This window comes from Ammospiza caudacuta, chromosome 12 (genome assembly GCF_027887145.1).
Source record: "Ammospiza caudacuta isolate bAmmCau1 chromosome 12, bAmmCau1.pri, whole genome shotgun sequence".
Lineage (NCBI taxonomy): Eukaryota > Metazoa > Chordata > Aves > Passeriformes > Passerellidae > Ammospiza > Ammospiza caudacuta.
The window spans coordinates 13,867,997-13,887,546 of record NC_080604.1 but is presented as its reverse complement, the minus strand read 5'-3'; the positions used below and the strand labels follow the sequence as shown (position 1 = coordinate 13,887,546).

Sequence of the window (19,550 nt, the reverse complement as noted above, 5' to 3'; positions counted from 1 at the left end):
AGAAAAAGACAGAAAATTGAAGATGCCACAAACCAAGACACATAACTGTTAAATTAGAACTGAAGTGTCTATTTTCAGAAAGTCAGCCTGACATGGTCCCTCCATATTCTTTCCTCTTACCAATTTGAAATCATAATTATGGTATCTTCCTGCAAAACAAGAACCCAAATCCTCATAATTTGTAACATAAATCCACAGAGCTGATAACATTTAATCAGTGTAGTTATCTTTGGAAACTGTGTGACAGAAATCAGTTAATGGGACACCTGGAAACTCATATTCACCAGTGACTTGGTTTTTCTTGTTGTGTGACCATTGCTGCATTTTGGGAAGAGGCTACTTCACATACAGACAAAAAATTGCAGCAACTGCTTATTCATCAAGTCTCAAAGGAACATTGGCTGTTCCTCTGAAAAACCACACCAGTGATGATTCACCATGTGCAGTCATTCATCTTTTCTAGGATTTTGGAAGCAGCTGAGTTATTGCTCAATCACTTGTAGCACTTGCTCTTTATCCAGTGATTGTCATTTTCTATTGAGCACCAAGAGAGGCAGAACACAAATTCATTAAACAACCATCAAAGCATCTTATTGCACACAACCACTCTGGTCAACACAGCTCTTCTGGAGACCCCCGTGATAAACAACTTGGGACACAGATCTTCTCACAGTAAGATTATATTAAAAAAATATATACATATTTGGGCCACAACTATTTTTCCCCACACTTACTTGAGCATTTTCCTATCCCATCCATATCTGCTTTTGTGGTCTAATGCACCAATGAAGTTTCTTTTTTATGTCACAGGGTTTGCAAGTGGAAAGAGAAGAGTAAACACTCTCCAGGTGTGGCCATTAGTTCTGTCTGTAAGGAAGAGCCAAGTCCCCACCACAGGCTCTCCATCAGCACTGACCATAATGAATTATTGTCCAACTCAGCACTACCCTGTCAATACAACTAAGGAAAATGCCTAAATGGTCTTCTGAGTTGGTTGAGGGCCTTTTCCCCCAAAGCTGGTAATGAGATTGAAAGTCAAAGAACAGCAATAGTAGAAAGGCCAGGATAAGAAATATAATCCCATTCCCAGTATCTGCCATGGCTACACAAAATCAGCAGAACACAGGATGCTGAGTTCCAGTGAGTAGCTGACACTTCCTATTGCCTTCATGTGGCAACAAGCTTGTCCTGGGATTATAATTAGCACCACTGATATATGCTTCCCATAGGACCAGAGAAGAGCTTTCAACTCTTCAAAATGCACGAAAGCCTTTATTTCTCTGCCAAATTCTGGTTTAGTTAGGAAAAAAAACCTGAATTACAACAATCTTCTTCTGAGACAACCTGATAGTGGGACTGAGACTGTGCCCATAGGAAATAAATGAAAGCATAAGGAAAACAGAGGCACACTCAGGATCATTTCTGTTTAGCAGCATCATCAAATGTAGGAAAACAGGGTGGAAAAAAGAAAAAGCTAGTAATTACCAGAGTTCACTCCTGCAAACAATTTTAGGCATGCATCAGCAACCAGGCTCAGGGAGTCTATGTTAGCTACACTCATGTAGAAATTCCCATGGCATCTTTCACTCCTACATGAATAGCTCAGAATTTTTCCTATGACTCAGTTTACCAAATAACTTCAAAGGAGCCCTAACAGCTGCTGGTTGGGAAAGAAAGGTCTCAGCTTGCAGCAGAGAGATGACCTGCTGCTCTGTTTGCCCATGGGCAGCAAGGTCACCGTCAGCAGCAGCCTCCAACAGGACAGGCCACAAAACCACTCCTAAAACACAAACCACACCTCCACAAAACCACTCCTAAAACACAAACCACACCTCCACAAAACCACTCCTAAAACACAAACCACACCTCCACAAAACCACTCCTAAAACACAAACCACACCTCCACAAAACCATTCCTAAAACACAAACCACACCTCCACAGAACCACTCCTCAAACACAAACCACACCTCCACAGAACCATTCCTAAAACACAAACCACACCTCCACAAAACCACTCCTAAAACACAAATCACACCTCCACAAAACCATTCCAAAACACCTTCCCTGGCTCCCTCCACACAGGTAAGGTTTGTAGATCCACTGCTCTTCCTGTCAGTACTGCCAAACCACTTCATGACACAACCTTGAAATTCCTGCAGCAGCTCAAAATACTTCTTAAAAGATGCCAAGCAAAGCAGTTTTACCTATGGGATCACTTCCTGGCTGCTCCAATTAGTCAAAAAAAGCTGAAATGGGTGCTGGGAAGAGGATGTCAGGAGCAGACAAAGATGTGTGACCCTGTTGCACACTGTCATTTCCTATAATCTTCTTCCTAGTACTACAGAGCTCTGGATAGAGTTTCTGAAAAGGAATATTTTCCAAATAACCACATGGGTCAGTGACAACCACACTGCACTTCTCCAACCCTTTGCTGATAACAGTTTCACACTCACTGCGTGGGATTAATGTTGTCCTGAACTTACCCATTTTCAGGCAGAGCCAAGATTTAGGTGGCTTGGTTTTTTGGGTTTTTTTCTCCCCAAAATTCATCAAGATTAGTCCCTAGTGTTCCAGCACTTATTAAAACACTATCAACAGCAACTCAGAGCTACTCAGCAAAATTTTGTTAACATTCCTGGGTGAAAATTGCAAAGCAAAGCACTCCAAATGTTTAACAATTGCTCTTTATCACCATTCCTGGTTTTTGAAACAGGAAGCAAACAGGAAAGAAGGCTTTTGCAGAGACAAAATAGGAATAAAAAAGTGGTGAGTTAAGAAATTCTTATAATAAAATGTAGAGTCTCAACAATACTGGGAAATACATTCTGTTTCCCCAAGCAAATAGTCTAAATTTCCAGCTCAGGATAGTCAGTCTCTTTTTCCACAGATTTCTGCTTTACATCTGTTTAATCCAACAGGCTTGAAAAGCCAACCACTATAAAGATCCAGGTCACCTTCAGGTCACATCAACTAAAAGTTTGAAAGGGCTTTATTTTATAAGCATTAAAGAGAGGAGAGCCTAATTAAGCATGAATACAATCCCTGCTTAAGTAGGCTGGATTGGAACAATTTCTAGTAAGAAGCTCTTTTAAATGTTTATTTAGAAAATCTCCCATGTGAAAAGCAGCAACAACATCAGGAGAGCTGCTCAGCCTCAGAGGCCTCTCTGTTACAGGGCCCAGCATTTATTTGCTATTGCCCAAGTGCCATTGAGCCCATCTGAGGTAGGAGCAGCAGCAGTGGTTGGTGTTTCCCCACTTTTAAACAATTCAGGTGTGTGTGTGTCTGCTGCACCATTCACACTCTGTATCCCTCTGTAGTAATGAGTCAGCCATTCAAGAAGTGAAAGCTATGAACTAGGACAACTGCAGGGAAAAAATGGGACACACATCTACATGGAATGAAACTTAGTGAACATGAAAAGCTTTGGAGAGAGATGAGAAATCACAGATTTTCAGTGCTCTGCATCACTGTGACCTTCACCAGAAAGGCACATTACTCACTGTTTTTCAGGAAATACTCAGTAGCCAACAAAAATATTCTAATTAGGGTTTACTAAAGTACAATATGGAAACTAATATTTTGACTACAATGTTGACAGGACCTACAAATGCAATACTAATTTAGTAAGATCACCAGTGGAAACCGTACGTTTGGAATATTTAAAATTAAGTGTGATGGAAGAACCATCTTTTGTAAGCTCAGGCTGGAGAAGAGGTGGGAGGTAATCGAGTTTACTGACTAAATCCAGGGGAGGAACTGCATTTCTGAAACCTCAAACAAGTGAACTAAGACAGTTCCCTGTGTAATGCCATGTCTATAAGTAACTTCATGTTTGTTTCTGTCCAAAGTGAATAAAGCCTTGAAAAGACTGAATTCCTTGTAGAGCAGATGTGCAAAATCTTTTACAAGCTTTTAAACTAAACCCTACAGTCCTAGAAATATATGGCTCCATTTTTCCATTTGGAACAATAAAGGAAAAATATAAATGCTTTTTCAATGTTTTTCTAATCTAACAGCCATGAGTGCCAACATTCATCATTGCTTAAAGAAAACTAAAAACCCTGAAAGATTGTTAGGAGAGGGATTTATTTCAGCTGTTCATTTCCAAATGCCTTTAAGACAACAATGTACTGTATCAAAGCTGGCTGTTTCACTACTTCAATTTCAAAATATGAAACACACGAAAAAGGAAAATTACTTCAGAAAAGAACTGAGAAATGTTCAGAAGAACATGTACAACTCACCAGTAGTTTTCCTGCTGAACAGACTTGCAGGTACAGTTCTTAATAAGGAAAATGTCAGATTTTCATGGAAGAAAATAGCATCCCATTTTAAGGCTTAGAAAGAAACCACTATTAAATGGTGAACACACAGATGAAATATTGCAATATGAGGCAAGTTTAACAGCCAAAACTTATTAAAGCTTTAGTGCTGAAATCGCCTCTGTTGTCAGAAGCGATTTGGCATCAAGATGAGACACTTGCAAATGGCTTAGTATATTGAATGTAATCCTGCTCCTATTGAAGTCAAGGAATGCAACAAAACTTCATTTTCTGCAGAAGGGAAGGGTTGGTACCCAGACCTGCAAAGGGACTGACTCACGGCTGTGGAAAGGTGCCCAACACACCCCTGAGGTTACACAGTTACTCTCCCTGATGCACTGCTGGTGGCTGAAGCATAAAGAAAGAGACAAAATGAAACTGACTGGGCTTGCTCTTGTAATTTCAAATCCATTAGGTGAGGTGCCACTGGAAGGCACCTGCAATGTGTATTTTTTTTTGGCTTTTAAAATGAAAAGGGGTCCATAAACACCACACTATAGAATTCATTGTATTTAAGTGCACATTCCAACAAAACTCAGACTGTTTGTAACACACTTAACCAGGGAAACAACTTCTGCAAACATAGAAAGGGATCATTTTCCTCTTCCAATTATGATTGGAAATAAATACACAGAAAGAAAACGTCAGTGAACAATTTCTTTGTTGCAATGCAAAACCATGGAGATTATGTTCCAGCTCAGATGTTCTAAGTCCAGTAAGAGCTCCTGAGCTCTCTGACTCGAACGAGCAGGCTGAGCCTGTGAGCCTATCAGATAATGTGGAAGTTGGCTCCCTAACAATCTAAAAACCCATTTATGGGGGGGATTGACGTACTCTTACTAAGCAAAAAGTGCAAATCCTCAAAAGTCCATTTTCAGTAGTAGCTTAACCCCTCCTGAGGTTTCTGGAGAATTCAGGTAAGAACATAGTGGTCTCGGGTTTTGTTTTCAGTTTTGTTTCTTTTAGTTTCACCTTCAGCCTCAGGAAACAGAAACTCAGCCTCTGCCAAGTACAGCCCTTGACTCAATGCTATGAAGTTTACACTTACCCAGTCTGTTGTACTAAGTTTAAATTAACAGAAACTGCTTAGAACAATACACAAGCAAACTATTCATTAGACACAAGCTTTGGTCTTCTGTGTGGTATTTCACCATGTCTACAGAGCTTTTCCTGAAATTCTTCATCTTTTCCTTAGCTGTTTTTTCAGAAGACTGGCTATTTTCAGCACCAACAGAAGGTTTACATAATTAGTAGTTCAGTTGCCATGTTGAAGTTGCACCTAAACTCAGACTAAGCCATCTTCATATGAGTGCTTTTAGAAGCTATGATCTACAGGAAAAAAAATACAAACCCAAGTTTAAAACAACTCTTTCAACACTAAACAACATTTAAAAATCTTAATATATAATGCTGACAAAAGAATAAAAAAATTTTCATGGCTGCCTTTGCCTTAGAACAGGCCTAGTTCTCCAAACATTAGTTTGGGATAAAGGATTTTACAGATCTACATCTTTTGAAGATACCACTTTAGGTGGAATGAAGAACAAAACTGAAAAGCATTCATTTAATGACAATCTATTTTCTTCTAGCTATAATTTAACAAAGTAAAATACAGTTTTGAGGCCCCACACAAACACTTCAATCCTTATTTCTTAGAAGGGCTTCATTTACACACTTCTTGAGAGACAAGGATTTATTTCTGCAGCTCATTTTGAATCAGGAAAGTTCAAATCAGGGACAGCATCACCCACCAATAAACAAGCTATTCACGCACCAGGGACATAAGATGAAGTATCTGAAATGACAGAATAGTCCACTTACATCAAATAAGAAACCAAGTCTCTGCTAATGGCTTCCTGTATTTTGTTATCCCACACTGGCTCTGTATAAACCATCTGTGCTACACACACTTCAAGCCATCTTTCAGCTATCAACAGGGCTTCTGCAGTAAAACAAACAATTACTAATAGATGTATCTTAGAGACAGATTCTAACTCAAAAGGCACGGTGCTCCAGCATTCTGTTATTAAGAAAAGATCAGAAGAAAACAGAAGAGAATTTTCCTGCACAACTGTTAGTAACAGAATACAGAGATGAAAGACAGGGCTATCGCACTCCCTCACACAAGATGACACAAGGAGAGTCTGGATTGCAAAAGTTCTTCCAAGTGATCATTCTAAAAGAATCTTGTGACTTTTCCCACCAGAATCATGCAAACCAAAGGAAAGAACACAAAACGCTATTGTCATTTGCACTAAGGAAAAAGCATAATAAGGAAACAAGCTACTAACGAAACATAATCTGGTCTGCTGGGGAGTATTAGGAGTTACACAACTTCTCACAGGACTTGGCACACCCATCCTTCAGCTATTGAATCAGGTAAAAAGCATCACACTTGCCAGGAAATAAACCTCTTTAGTCTTACTTATAAGAAGGAGTTGCACCAATTGAGAGCCACAGCCTGTTGGATTCACAAGACCTCCTAGACAATTTCTCATAGGTAACTTCTGTTCAGAGAAAGACTGGAACGTCAAGAAATGTGAGTTCCTCAGACAAAAAATAAACCACTTCTTAGTGTGAATTATTTATATGAAGAGTATGTAATAAGACAGTCTGTAAATTAGTGTATACCCCATGGTGAACCTGCAGTTATTGTTGTTCAGGTTAAGGGTATGCAACAGATGCAGGGAACCAGGAAGCAATCCACAATGCAGGCATCAGAGGTGGGTAAGGGACATAAGGAAACCCTCTCTCCATACAAAGCAAGCTTCCAAATGGAGTACCTGCTGCTGAGCTACCTCTGGCCTCCTCTCCAGCATCCCTGCTCTCAGCTCATTACAGTCCTCTGATTTATGCTACTGCTTGGTTATACTATAATGAAACCCGGTTTTCAAAGTGGAAAATAACTGCAAACAGGACATTGTAGAATTTGCATTATTGCTGCATGCTCAGAGACAGTTCTTATAGAAGCACTGTGCATGTGTCCTAGGCATCCCAAAGAATTAATCCGTGACACCCAAGTCACGGCAGGGTTTGTTCTGCTGAGTGCCACCGCTCCCCGAGCTGAGAACCGGGGCTGGGGCTGCGGGGTCCCTGCGGTTCGCAGTCGCCGCTCGGCCCCACGGCAGGACCCGGAGGCGAATGCAGCCCGTTCACGTGTAACTCCATCACCGCCACCGGAACGCGGCGGGCAGAGCCCATCTCTGCTCCGCGGGCTGCACACCCCGGGGGCAGCAGGAATCACAGGAACGCACAGGCCCGCTCGGAGCGGCCGCGGGGCAGCCGAACCCCGCAGCGGCCGCCCCCGCAGAGCCCCCGGTCCCTCCCGGGGGTGCTGCCGGCTGTCCGCGGGAGCCCCGCGGGCAGAGAGGGGCCAAAGGAGCCGAACGAGCAGCGGCACCGCCGCTCCCCACCGCGGGGCTCCGGGGCGCTGGGACCCGCGCTGCCTCCCGCCCCGCTCCCGCTCGCCCCCAGCGCACCCCGCAGTGCCCCGCCGCAGCCGCCGCCTCCCGCCACCTTCGGCCCCGCTGCCGCGGGCTCGGCTCAGGCCCCCGCCCAGCCCCGCTCCCGCCGTGCCCCGGCCGGCCCCGCGCACCCCGAGCACCCCCCGGCGCCCCCGGTACCGGCTCCCTCCATTCCCTCCCCCGCCCCGGCCGCTCCCGCCTGCCCCCGCGGCCCGGCCTGCCCCGCTCACCGTGTGCGAGTGCAGGCTCTGGCTCGCCTCGATCTGCGCTGTCAGCGGCACCGTGTCGTCCAGCAGCACCTTGCCGGCCGGCGGCTTCTCCATGAAGGCCATAGCGGAGCTGGGAGCGGAGAACCGGCGCCGCCAACCCGCTTCCCGGGGCAGCTCCCGGTGCGGCCGCCGCTGTCAACACGGCAGCGCCGCCGCCGCCGCGGGGCCTTAGCGCCGCCGCTGCCACCGCCCGCCGCAAGGGGGCGCCGCGGCCGCCGCTCCGCGCGAGTCCCGCCCCGGGAGCGCGGGACAGGGAGAGACGGGGACAGGGAGAGACGGGGGACAGGGAGAGACGGGGACACAGAGAGACGGGGACACGGAGAGACCGGGACACGGAGAGACGGGGACAGGGAGAGACGGGGACACGGAGAGACGGGGACAGGGAGAGACGGGGACAGGGAGAGACGGGGACACGGAGAGACGGGGGACAGGGAGAGACGGGGGACAGGGAGAGACGGGGACACGGAGAGACGGGGACAGGGAGAGACGGGGGACAGGGAGAGACGGGGGACAGGGAGAGACGGGGGACACGGAGAGACGGGGGACAGGGAGAGACGGGGACAGGGAGAGACGGGGACAGGGAGAGACGGGGGACAGGGAGAGACGGGGACACGGAGAGACGGGGGACACGGAGAGACGGGGACAGGGAGAGACGGGGGACACGGCGGGGACGGGGATACGAGGAGGTTCGTCCCCACGGGGTTGGAAAGGGGCTGGAGGGGAAGCCACGAGTGCAGGCTGGTCACCCCGCCACCCAAGCCTCCCGTGCCTGGTGCTCCCGGTAGCACCGACAGCAGCAACAGCAGCTGCAGCCCCGGGGGCATCAGCCCCGAGACACTGCTCCCAAAGAGACAAGGAAAATTATAACGGCACTTGCTTCTCTTTACCTCTCACGGGGTTTTGTGTTAATAAAATAATCAGAATATACTGTATATTTTACTCGATTCCTAGAATTTAGGCTTTGGAGTTGATCTTTTTTGTGGTTTTGGTTTCTGGTTTGGTTGCTTTTCAGAACGCAGATTTAAAGTTGTTAACAATTTCTCAATGTGACTGATTGCAGCAGCATAAGAAACTTTCTATTTGAATACTGCTTAGTGCTTGAGAACCTACAAGTTGGGCACCTGTCTGCATTTCCTCTTTTTACACCGTACACAGGAATTACTCACTTAAGATGTTGTAAGACTGCAGAGCTGGGGTTTGTCATACACCTGGAGCAGGTGTCATGAACAGCTTCATCCATCTGTCTTGCAGCTCCATGATGAGAGGAAAATGGGCTGTGTTGCGGTGCTTCAGCAGCCAGGCTGGAACAGCAACCCCAACTCCCCAAACTACTGCTTCTGCAGTGACCCAGGAGGTCAGGCACAGATCTGATTCATTTTGTTAAGAGGCCTTAACAAGACAACTTCCACTTGGAGAGGCAGGGGAAGGAGGGGGCCTGCTTGGATGAAGTGCTTTGTCCAGCAAAAGCCAGTGACAGGCAGTGACCTGAGGCAGAAGGAAAGGAAACTTGAAGTGAAACAGCTCCTAGAGACAAGAGATAAGGAAACCTCTTCCTAATTACTGCTTCCAGGTTGCACACAGGCCAAACTCCAAGCTTTGGAAGGAGAAGGCATGGAGTCAAACACCTGACACATCACCCCTCCCTCTGCTCCAGTGACTAACACCTGGGGTTAGAGTGCAGCACACTCTGGCAGGGCAGCTGTTTTACCAGTAGCTTTCACCACAGGCTGAGGAGAAACTCTCTTTTCTTAGCAGACAACTCCTGAGGTTATTTGCAGCCAAGGAAAGTTCCAAATGCATTTGTGCTGCAGAGAAGACAGGGGGATAACAGACACTTAGCCAGGAAGTTATATGAGCCACCAACTGACTCCTGATGGCCTCAATCCTTCCTAAAGAAGTTCCTTAGTGTATAACAATCTTATGCCAGTACTAAAATAATTTAACCCAGATGATTTACCAATGAATTTGCCAGGAGTCTACTCTACCAAGGTACTTTCAGTGGACAAAGGGAAATCCATGTTCACACATTTAAGCAAAGAGAGAGAAGCCATACAGTTAGTACTCAAATCATCTGCCCTTGTTTGCCTTGCCCTCAGGAGCACAAATACAGTCAGTACAAGTTGTGACAATATATTTTTTTAAAGCCTTCTTCACTCTCTTTCTGGGAGGCAAGTTTCAGAAGAAGCACCAGCTGGAGCTGCCATGCAGATGACAACACATCTTGCAGTACATGAGTGTCAGCACCTCCACTTCTGTTTCTTTTGAACACAGCACTGTCCCCTCCCCGGTGCTTGTTGGCAGTACAGCTGCTTTGTACAGAAGGAACAAGTTTTAACTGAACTTTGCTGGTGTGGACTGCAATTTTACCAGAAAGAACAGCCTCAGTGTGAGCCCCACCAGTCCAAACTTCCCACTGTGGCAGCACAAAGGCCTCTCTGAATGTGCCACTTTGTCACAGCAAGTGCCTGGCTCACCTTGGCAGAGAAACCCATCATGGTGAAAAAAGGAAAAGCTCTAATTTCAATGCAGTTGTAGTTAAGTTTGTGTACTTTCAGACATTTTGAAAGGCTTTTGTTGCAAATTTACTGGTTTTGTGATTTCACATAAAAAGAGACTCAAAACTAAGTGTACATTGGTTCTGGCCTTTATGCTGAGGTTGCACATGATGAACAGCTCTAACTCTCTGGCACCATGACCTTCACCATCCCTTCCATAACAGTTTTCCCACTTTCTCTGACCTGACATGATACAGAAATGTGTGCAACAGAACCCTTCAGTCGTTTCACTTCTGCTGCAGCTGTGACTTCTTCACCAACATACAAAGGAGCTGGAAAACGAATCTCCTGGGAGAGAAATATACATCCTTGACCAGGCATTTTGGTGCCCAGAACTGCAGAAATAAGTCCATTGATCAGAACTCCATGGACAATGGTTCTCCCAAACCTAGACTTCTTTGCAAACTCTTCATTTAAATGCAAAGGATTTGTGTCACCTGTTAAATAAGAAAAAGTAACTACATCATTCTGTGTAAAAGCCTTGCTAAGTTCAGCTTTGTCTCCAACTTTTATGTGTAAGTTCTGAAACACAGGATGTCCAAGCAGTGAGCTGATAAACATTGGCTTTGCCAAGCCTCTTTGCTGGAAAATCCCTCCAGAAATTCCATGCCTGAAAGGCCACAACATTTCCAGGAACTTCTCCTGCATGCAGCTGAACCATCAATTGCCTTCAGTCCAAGACTAATTCTCTACTGTTGCCAGATAACGCAAGCAGAAACGGAGATGTCTGGTTTGGGGAAAGAAAAAACAAACAAAACTGAACAACTAAAGCCTTAAAAAAATCCACCATCAAATGCTCTCAGAATCAAAAATACTTCAATTTTCTTTTCACATGATAGATTAAAATCTTAGAGTTATGCCTGAGCAGACTTTTGTCTACCCATTGCTTCAGAAACAAAGAATTCTCAGAACTCATTTTATTAAGCAGCATCCTCTGGAAAAAAATAAGCTCTGGAAATGCATGTTAAACAAGGTCAGTTGACAATAACCATTAGAAAGGTGGAAAGTGGAGTAGGGAAAATAAAACCTGGATCAAGATGTCGGTCATGAACAGCACTTGCCAGAAATTATTTTCTTGCAGATGTATTAATGACATCAGGACTTGTCACTGGAGTGAAACCATAAAGTTATAAGACAGCCACTACTGTCACATTGTACAAGACTCATTTTAAGATGAGAACTGCTCAACCAGGGGCCCACAGACCTGCACTGAAAGGCACATCATTCCCAAAGCAAGGCAGTTTGGCATCTAGGCCACTTTCCTATGAAAAGGCAGTAGGCTGAGGCAGCCTGCCAAGCTTAGAGCCAGAGCTGACAGCTGGGGGAAGGCACCCAGCCCCACAGGGCTTTACCTGCAGCACCCGGAAGGCACACCTCCTGTTCTGGTAGAAGCCCAGCAAGGTGAGAGCACTCCACAGCTTGACAAGGCCACTAAATAAAAAGAAAAGAAAATATATTAACAAAATTTGGGGGCTTCTGTTTTCCTGCAGCACAGATATCTCAAATAGAAAGTATGTTATGCAAAGTGTAACAAACCCTTAACAGTTCAACAGTTGGTAATTTCACTTGCATCTGCAAAACTGCATCTTGAAGGATTACTGCAGTGGCTGCAGTCTCTTGTCTTTGACACAGAGATATGTACTGCAACCTCAAGTTCACTTTACCAGAACTGTTCTTGCTCTCAGTGTGCATTTAAGTTCATTCTTCACCCAAATCACTTGCAGTTGTCATCACCATTTAGAGTAACCGTTCTCATCTTTACTATAGAAAGAGATTTAAAGTCACTACCTCAGCAATGCTTACTTAAAGCCATTAAAATCATTCTGGTTTAAAGCAGGAATAACATACTGATGCACAAAGTTACCAAGACTCAGTAATTATTTTCTGCATGCTGTATGCAAATATCTGCAGGTTAGACTTAATTCTTCACAGGTCATTCTTAGTTTAAGAGTTCTATTTTCTTACAAAAAATATTTTCATGGCATGGAAGCACAGACTGACTGCACCTTACCTGCTAATGACTCTTAAAATGGCAGACAGAGTTTTTTCCTCATAGGTTAAGACATCAACAGGCAAAGCTGCTCCAACCTATGAAAACAAATGTTATTTAGTAAATACACTCTGTGTTCTTATCGTGGTTTATAGGCAACCGATTTCACCCCCAGCATGTTACATCATTAAAGGTGTTATGCTCAAATCTCACACAAGTGTTTCAGCTACAACATCATGGATTCTAAACAGCACCCTTCCTCTCAGAGGTCTTTAGAAACCACTTTTATTTCCACATTACAGCCAAGAGGTGATGTGACCTGCCTAAAGTCAGCAATAGAGTACACAGAGCAAAACCAGTGCTGTGGAGTTTCCCATCCAAAAGCTGTTCCCTTCTCACAGTTCTCTTTTTAAAGCTTCTCTCCAACCACAAATTCTAAAAACAAGTGTCAAAGAGCGGTCTGAGCTGGAAGGGACCTTACAGAGTTCCCCCAGCTCCAGCCCCGCTGCCATGGTCAGAGGTACCTTCCACTGGAGCAGGCTGCTCCGAGCCCGGTCCAACCCGACCCTGAGCGCTGCCAGGGATGGCTGCGGGCACCGAACCGAACCGCACAGCTCCACTGGCAGCGAGTCGGGAGGGCGGCTGCTAACCGGGTACAGGCGGGTCAAACCCGGCCCATCCACCCCTGGGCTGTTCCGGGACAGCACCACGCTCCCGCAAGGCTCTCCCGGCCCGGGCCGGAGCCGCAGTCCCGGTACCGGTACCGGTCCCACCTCTCCGTGCAGCTCCCTCAGCGCCGTCACCACGAGCTGCTTGAACTGCGCGGCGTTCGGCCGGGCCCCGCCGTCGGGCAGCTCCCTGCGGGAAGGAGAGAGCAGTGGTCAGGAGGGGCCAGGAGGGCTCTGAGGGGGGCTCGGGGATCCCGGCTCGGGGGTCCCGGTTTGGAGGGTCCCAGTTCGGGGGTGCCGCTCACAGGCGCACGCGCAGATAGTGATGCTCGGCCGCGCTCCGCAGCACGCGCCGCTCGAACGCGGCCGCCGCCATTCCCGGCCCCGCCGGGCCGCGCGCGCCGCCCGCCCGCCCCTTCTACGGCGGCCGCGCGGGGTCAGTATCACCATGGCAACCGCGCGGCGCCTCCGGTGTCGCCGTGGCCCGGCCCAGGCCCGCAGCCGTGCCCGCGGCACCGAGCGCAGCCCTGCGGACGGAGGAGAGCCAGAGCGGTGTCTGAAGCTGAGATGAATCTCTGGGAAGCGGCGGGAACAGACCAAGAGCGGCATGCAAACCTTTAGCTTCGCGAAGGCAAACGCGGAGCGCCGCAGCACAAACACGGGCACAGGGAACGCGGCTGCGCTGGGCCTCCGAGCTAAGGGGCTGCTCCCGAGAGAGCTCCTGGTAAAGGTTACAAACATGAGGAGACTCTGCTGCCCCAGCCTCAGATTTGCAGGGACACACAGCTGAAAGGAATTGGAAAGTGCACAGAATGAGCCTGGCAGCCTGTCTGCACTCACCAGGCAACAGTTGATTCAGATGGTAAAATAACACAATTTTAGTATCTTGTACCTGCTCTAAAGATTGGCATGAAATGTATCCTTACCACAGAGACAGCAGAAAGGATGGAAGTATGTTTGCTCTGCTGAAATAGTTAAATACTATCCTCAAAAGAACTTCACAGAATCGTCCTTCTTTTACCAGAAGGTTTACCCAGGAATTAGCATCGACCCCAGCAGGGTAACACTGCAGAGCAGCCCAATGTACATCCAGCATGCTTGAATCACAGCACACCTTGTGCCTGCACCTTCACAGGGCTCAGTCTGTGCAAAGCTCATTATTCCAGCAGAGCTTTCTCAAGCTTAGCACCACAATCCACCTGAGCTCTGCTCCAGGGCTGACTTAAAAATGGTACATAAATTGTACCAAACATACCAAACTGTACCAAACTCTTGCCAAACATTCAGAAACAAAACTTCAGCAAAAGCAAATATAATTTCACACGTACCAAAGTAATTTTCAGATTGTTAGTTAGGTTAAAGAAAAGGCAGTGTGCTACGTAAAGTTCAGTAGCTGTAAGTGTAGGCTAACAAGATACCTTCAGGAATACTGTGTTTCTCCTGGGAACTGGAACCAGTTATTGCAGTGCTCAATAAATCAGTTCCACAATAATTGAGCAGACTTACCAGAGCAGCCAGTTTAATGGGACCAACACTACCTGCAGTGGTTTGTATTGCTTTTAAGATATTAGTAAAAATTCATCACCAAGCAGCAAAACTTGGAGGTCAGGTGCTGTATAAAATCTGGTTTTGTTACTGCAGTGGGGCAGGTGCTGCAAGAGGAACTCACTCAGGCACTCCCAGTGCATCCAGGGAGCTGCTGGAAGGCTGGGGCTGTGTCAGCTGCAGCGAGTCAATAACGAGCACACACAGGACTGTACAGGAAGGCTGGACACAACAGGTCAGTTTTTTATTAACCAAAAGTGAAGCTGAACCCCAGAGTGGTTTAACTTGTTAAAACCATATGTTTATATGGCAGATATTTTTCTTTCATGTTCAACACTACAGTGCAAGAATCAAACTTCGCAGCTGTTCATCCTTTGAGAATCAAGTAGTAAAATGAATTAAAATAAGGGTCCCTCAATGAATCAATTTAAAAAAACCATTTAACTCAAAAGAACAGACGAATTTTAAGAACTGTCTTGTTAAATTCTCCCAAGTGAAAGACCTTTAAAAGCACTTGGAGCCTTGAGGTAGCAACTTTATGCAGAATTTAATTCCCCTCCTGCCCCACAGAGGAAAATTAGTAGCGCATCATTAGCTCCAGCCAGCTAAGCTGTGTTGAGTGTCTCCTGTGAGGTGACTTTCTCTTGCCTCTTGAAAGAGCAGTGTAGTGCTGCAGAGCACCAGGAGGAAATCCACAGGGAAGGCCTCTTGAAATAAAATGTATGGTTTGAGAGAAGTTGAAATGATCAGCAACGACTGTAACAACAAAAATTATCTGAAGTGAAAAAACCCAACGTGTATTTTGGCAAGACTAGTTTACAAATACAGGTCAAGAACAAGAGTCTGCTTTCAGCAAAAGAAAGGAAGAATGGAAGTGACATTCAAAGGAGTTTCAGGGTTTTTTTGCCCTCTGTGCAAAACTGCACTTTGTTTTCAAAGTTTTATTTTAAGCTCTGCACTTTTGTTTCTAAGAAGGGAGCACTTCCACACTTTTTTGTTCTTTTACATTGTTAAACCTGTGCTGTGACATTAGAAATTACATTAGAAATACCAAGTGCCAGGATATTTAACCACTGAAAGCTCCTCTCACTGATTTCACAACAATCACAAGCAGGGAATCACAAACAGGAGATGTCTTCCTCTAAGCCTCAAAAACATGATCCTCTGTGCCCACTTTGCTGCTGAGTTGTTTTATTAAAAACTAATCTCTCTTCACTGCCAATTTCAGAGACTCAGTGGCAGATTTACTGAACACTGAGTGGTAACAAAACACCTGGGCTTACAACATTGCAACAACTGCAATGAACAGAGTGCAAAGGAACTAGCTGAGATACAGGGGTGGGGCAGATGGTCACAAACAGGTGCTGTACTTGCTCCCTGGACTCAGTATCAGCACTTGCACATCGCCCACTTTTGCTCACTGCTGGTGCTCTAACCAGATTCCTGGCAATATTGAGTATCTTACTAAAGAAGCTTTCTTTCCACTACCTTCATGCTCCAAAACTGTACAAACAGGTTGGTTAAACCCGACCAAACTAATCAGGCACATTGCACATTATAGCTCTTAAATGGATGAGCCTTCTTAGCAGCTCATTTTCTTTCAGCTCAAAGCCAGCTGCCTCTCTACAGCACAGAATGATGCTGCACAGAGCCTGGGTGCAGGATGGCACTGCCCAGTTTGCCATTGCTCCAGGGAGCCCAGAGAAAGCTAAAACTTCAAAAGCTTGTTCTTGTTCACATGGGATCCCAATATTTTGATTTTATATTCTTGTCTTTTCCTTTGATTTTCAGAAGCCATCAAATTCTGCCTTCGAGGCAGAAACATCTCAAGAATCTGAGATCAGCCTTGCCTGGGTTTTGGTTAAGCTTTGGAGCAACTGCCAGTGTTTGCCTGTGCTGAGGTTACAGCCCTGTCCTGCACAGAACCAAAGGCATTACAGAACCCATCTGTAAGGCAGCCCCACCTGCCAGGCTCCTCTGGATAAAGGAGAGGACATTCTGCCTGGGAGCAGCAAAGGCCAGCTGGTGATTATTCACAGCAGGTTTCTCTTTAGCTCACATGACAGTTTAGGCAAAACAGAAATTCAGGCTGGTTTGGAGACCAGTTCCTGTTTGATTCACAGGACAGTCATGAGCTGGCTTCAGAAACTCTCTTTGTCATGGAGCCCAAAGCATCCTAAAAGTTATATCTGCTATCACTGCAAGGAGCTGATGAGTTGGTTTTCTTTTTTTTTTTTTTTCTTCTTTTTTTTTTTGTTGGTTTGGGTTTTGTTCGGTTTTTTAAATTCTGTGATGAAAACAATTATTTTTGTCTTTGGTGTTAAACCTTGGAAGCATGAGTGAAGAGTACCTGCTGCTTCTTTGGCTGTAACTTATGACAAAAAAACAGCCCAGGAAAGCAAGTGAAATTCACTGTTCTAAAATACATGCAGGTAGAACAGCCACTAGACATCACGACCAGAACTTTAATAATATGGAAACACCAAGTTCAGTGGTGTCCATTACAAATCATTTGCATTATATAAAAATATGACTGCAATTACAGTAACTGGACAACAGTCATTCAAATTTATCAACTTTCCATCTTACTCATATTGCAGGAAATGGGAGGAGCTCATCCACTGTGGGGAAAAAACTGTCCAGAAATCACCTCAGAGTTGCTGCTAAGCATCTCATGCCTTAGAGAAATGTCCACTGTGATAACTAAAAGCAGGAATTCAAGATTAGCATCCTTCCATTCTTGCTTACATGGCCATGAATAAAAAGAGCAAATTCTGTTACACTAGTATTCACTAATAAAAATTTATAACCCCATAAAACACCAATATGCTTTGCATGAGCTGTGGAAGAATGCAAACTCAAAGGGTCACTAGATTTATTACCTCCAAATTCAATGTCTTAATATATATAGTCTGTTTGAACACCATAAAAACATCCTTCTCATGGTCTGATTCTTATTTAGATAATACCCTGATAAAATCTCAGCCATATGCCAATTAAGGTCCTTAAAGCTATAGAAACAGAATCTACCTAATAAATGCTGCAAATTTAACAGGTATTTTAGATAAACATCATTAGCTTAGTTATCACCTAAACCAAAAAGACTCCTCAAACACACCAACTGCGTAGTTAGCAGACATTTGCTTTACAAAGTCAAATGTTGCCAACTTTTGAAAAGTTTAGCAAATCAACATGGTATTTAGAAGCATTCAATTGTCTAATGAAGTTAAAATACTGTGAAATGTTAGGACTAGGGGAAGCTCCTGTAAACAAGTACAGAAGTAGTCTTCATTTAAATTACAAAACATTCACCTCCTTAAAAAGCTTTAAAACTGACCCAGTCAACAACTGCACCCTGGGAAATGTAGCAGTATAAAGGATCTCTGTAAGCAAGAGAAGGTCATATATTGTTATCTCACCACCATAAAATGTACTCAGTGTCAGGAACAGGGAGCAAATTTGGGGAGATGACAATTATGACACTTTCAGGCCATTTGATCTGAACCACTGCACTTTGTTGGACAGCATAGAGTAAACCAATTTTCTTTGCTGCTCAGAAAACACTTAAAATACGTTTTCTGCATCTGGTTGCTAAGCAAACTCTCCCATGTCCCCAGCTCAGTTTACTTGGTTTAAAGAGTTCTCTGTATTTATTACCTGCTGCTTTCAGCAGGTGAACCAAAACTTCAGTGCCATCTTATTCATTGGCTCCATTGATACTTTAACTTCAAACCCAGATGCTATAATTAAAAGCAAATTTGACATTGTGTAAGGAAAGCATCAGATGAAGGTAATCAGCCCATAAAAGGCTTGTATTCCACAGGCTGCCTCTGCAGAACAGGCAACCTCCCACTAGAGAATGTGAAGGGACAATTCACCCCAACAGTGACACCCAGAAGGAAGGAGGCTCCTATGTCTTGCACACTTTGGGTTTCGTATCAGGCACTTGAACTGTTGGACAGACGCCATTCTGAACCAAGTAAGTGAACATAGGGTTAGAATCATCTTTAATCTAGGTCTAATAATGAAGTATCAGCAGCAAAGTGGAGGCAGGGAGGAGTGAGCAATCCATCTGTGCTGAGACTTGTTTATGGTTTCTAAAATGCCCAAGAAAACAGCAGCAGTAACTGTTCCGTAGTGTCCGTTGTCCTTGTGAGTTGTGTTGCTGATAGGAGGCTTTTCTGTGTCTTGAACTAAGAAGGCATTGAGGTACCCTGTGCCTAATTCCCTGGATCCATCAGGTCCATGCTAGAGCCAAACATTGCCACCAGCTGCTCCTCATAATGTGTAATATTCCTCTTCATAATGTCCATGCAGGGTCCAAGCAACCTCTCAAATGCTTGCACATCCATGACTGTAATGGAACAGAGATGAAAACAAGACTGTCAAAAAGGACACCAAATACCAATCTGCTTTTTGAACTCAGAACACACACCTTCAGTTCAACACACTTAGGGCTGACACTTCAAAAGAAGCCACAGAAACAGAAATCATATTTGTGATTTCTCTCTGTACTGTTATTTGGTGAAACAAGACTAATGAAATACAAACCTGATCCCAAGGATAAACACAGAAGGCAAATACACCCACAGTGGTATTAAAAGATGACCTGAAGACTGTGTGACAAACCAGTACAGGCCACACACACAGAAAATAGAAAATCAGCCATGAGGAAGCAGCAGTGCTTCTCCAGCTTCCACCTGGAGCTCCCCTCCAGCCCATGCTCCCAGCTT

The 19,550-nt window shown here is 45.0% G+C and overlaps 4 protein-coding genes across 8 annotated transcripts in view; all 4 read right to left on the bottom strand.

The window, feature by feature from the left end:
• The window catches only part of PXK (PX domain containing serine/threonine kinase like), a 33,171-nt gene extending 24,939 nt beyond the window's left edge, over positions 1-8,232 (bottom strand). For 2 of the 5 annotated variants that reach the window (XM_058812797.1, XM_058812798.1), the window contains exon 1: positions 8,021-8,232. In XM_058812797.1, coding sequence (XP_058668780.1) covers positions 8,021-8,122 — 102 coding nt within the window. In that variant the 5' untranslated portion in view covers positions 8,123-8,232. Of the gene's footprint in view, positions 1-7,805; positions 7,828-8,020 lie in introns of those variants that run through there. The other 3 variants (XM_058812799.1, XM_058812800.1, XM_058812801.1) reach the window with 2 other exon arrangements.
• A 1,906-nt stretch (positions 8,233-10,138) lies between these two features.
• On the bottom strand, positions 10,139-11,262 carry HTD2 (hydroxyacyl-thioester dehydratase type 2). Its single transcript, XM_058813021.1, has one exon. The coding sequence runs from the start codon at positions 11,260-11,262 to the stop codon at positions 10,735-10,737; it is 528 nt and encodes a 175-aa protein (XP_058669004.1). The 3' UTR covers positions 10,139-10,734.
• On the bottom strand, positions 11,111-13,664 carry RPP14 (ribonuclease P/MRP subunit p14). The gene is made up of 5 exons (XM_058813022.1): positions 13,578-13,664; positions 13,378-13,462; positions 12,626-12,702; positions 11,967-12,045; positions 11,111-11,341 (listed from the first exon to the last, which is right to left on the bottom strand). The coding sequence occupies exons 1-5, from the start codon at positions 13,646-13,648 to the stop codon at positions 11,285-11,287; spliced, it is 369 nt and encodes a 122-aa protein (XP_058669005.1). The 5' UTR covers positions 13,649-13,664; the 3' UTR covers positions 11,111-11,284.
• Positions 13,665-15,029: 1,365 nt separating this feature from the next.
• PRKAR2A (protein kinase cAMP-dependent type II regulatory subunit alpha) overlaps positions 15,030-19,550 on the bottom strand; it is a 60,029-nt gene continuing 55,508 nt past the window's right edge. Inside the window, exon 11 of the mRNA XM_058812840.1 lies at positions 15,030-19,171. Coding sequence (XP_058668823.1) covers positions 19,038-19,171 — 134 coding nt within the window. The 3' untranslated portion in view covers positions 15,030-19,037. The remainder of the gene's footprint in view (positions 19,172-19,550) is intronic.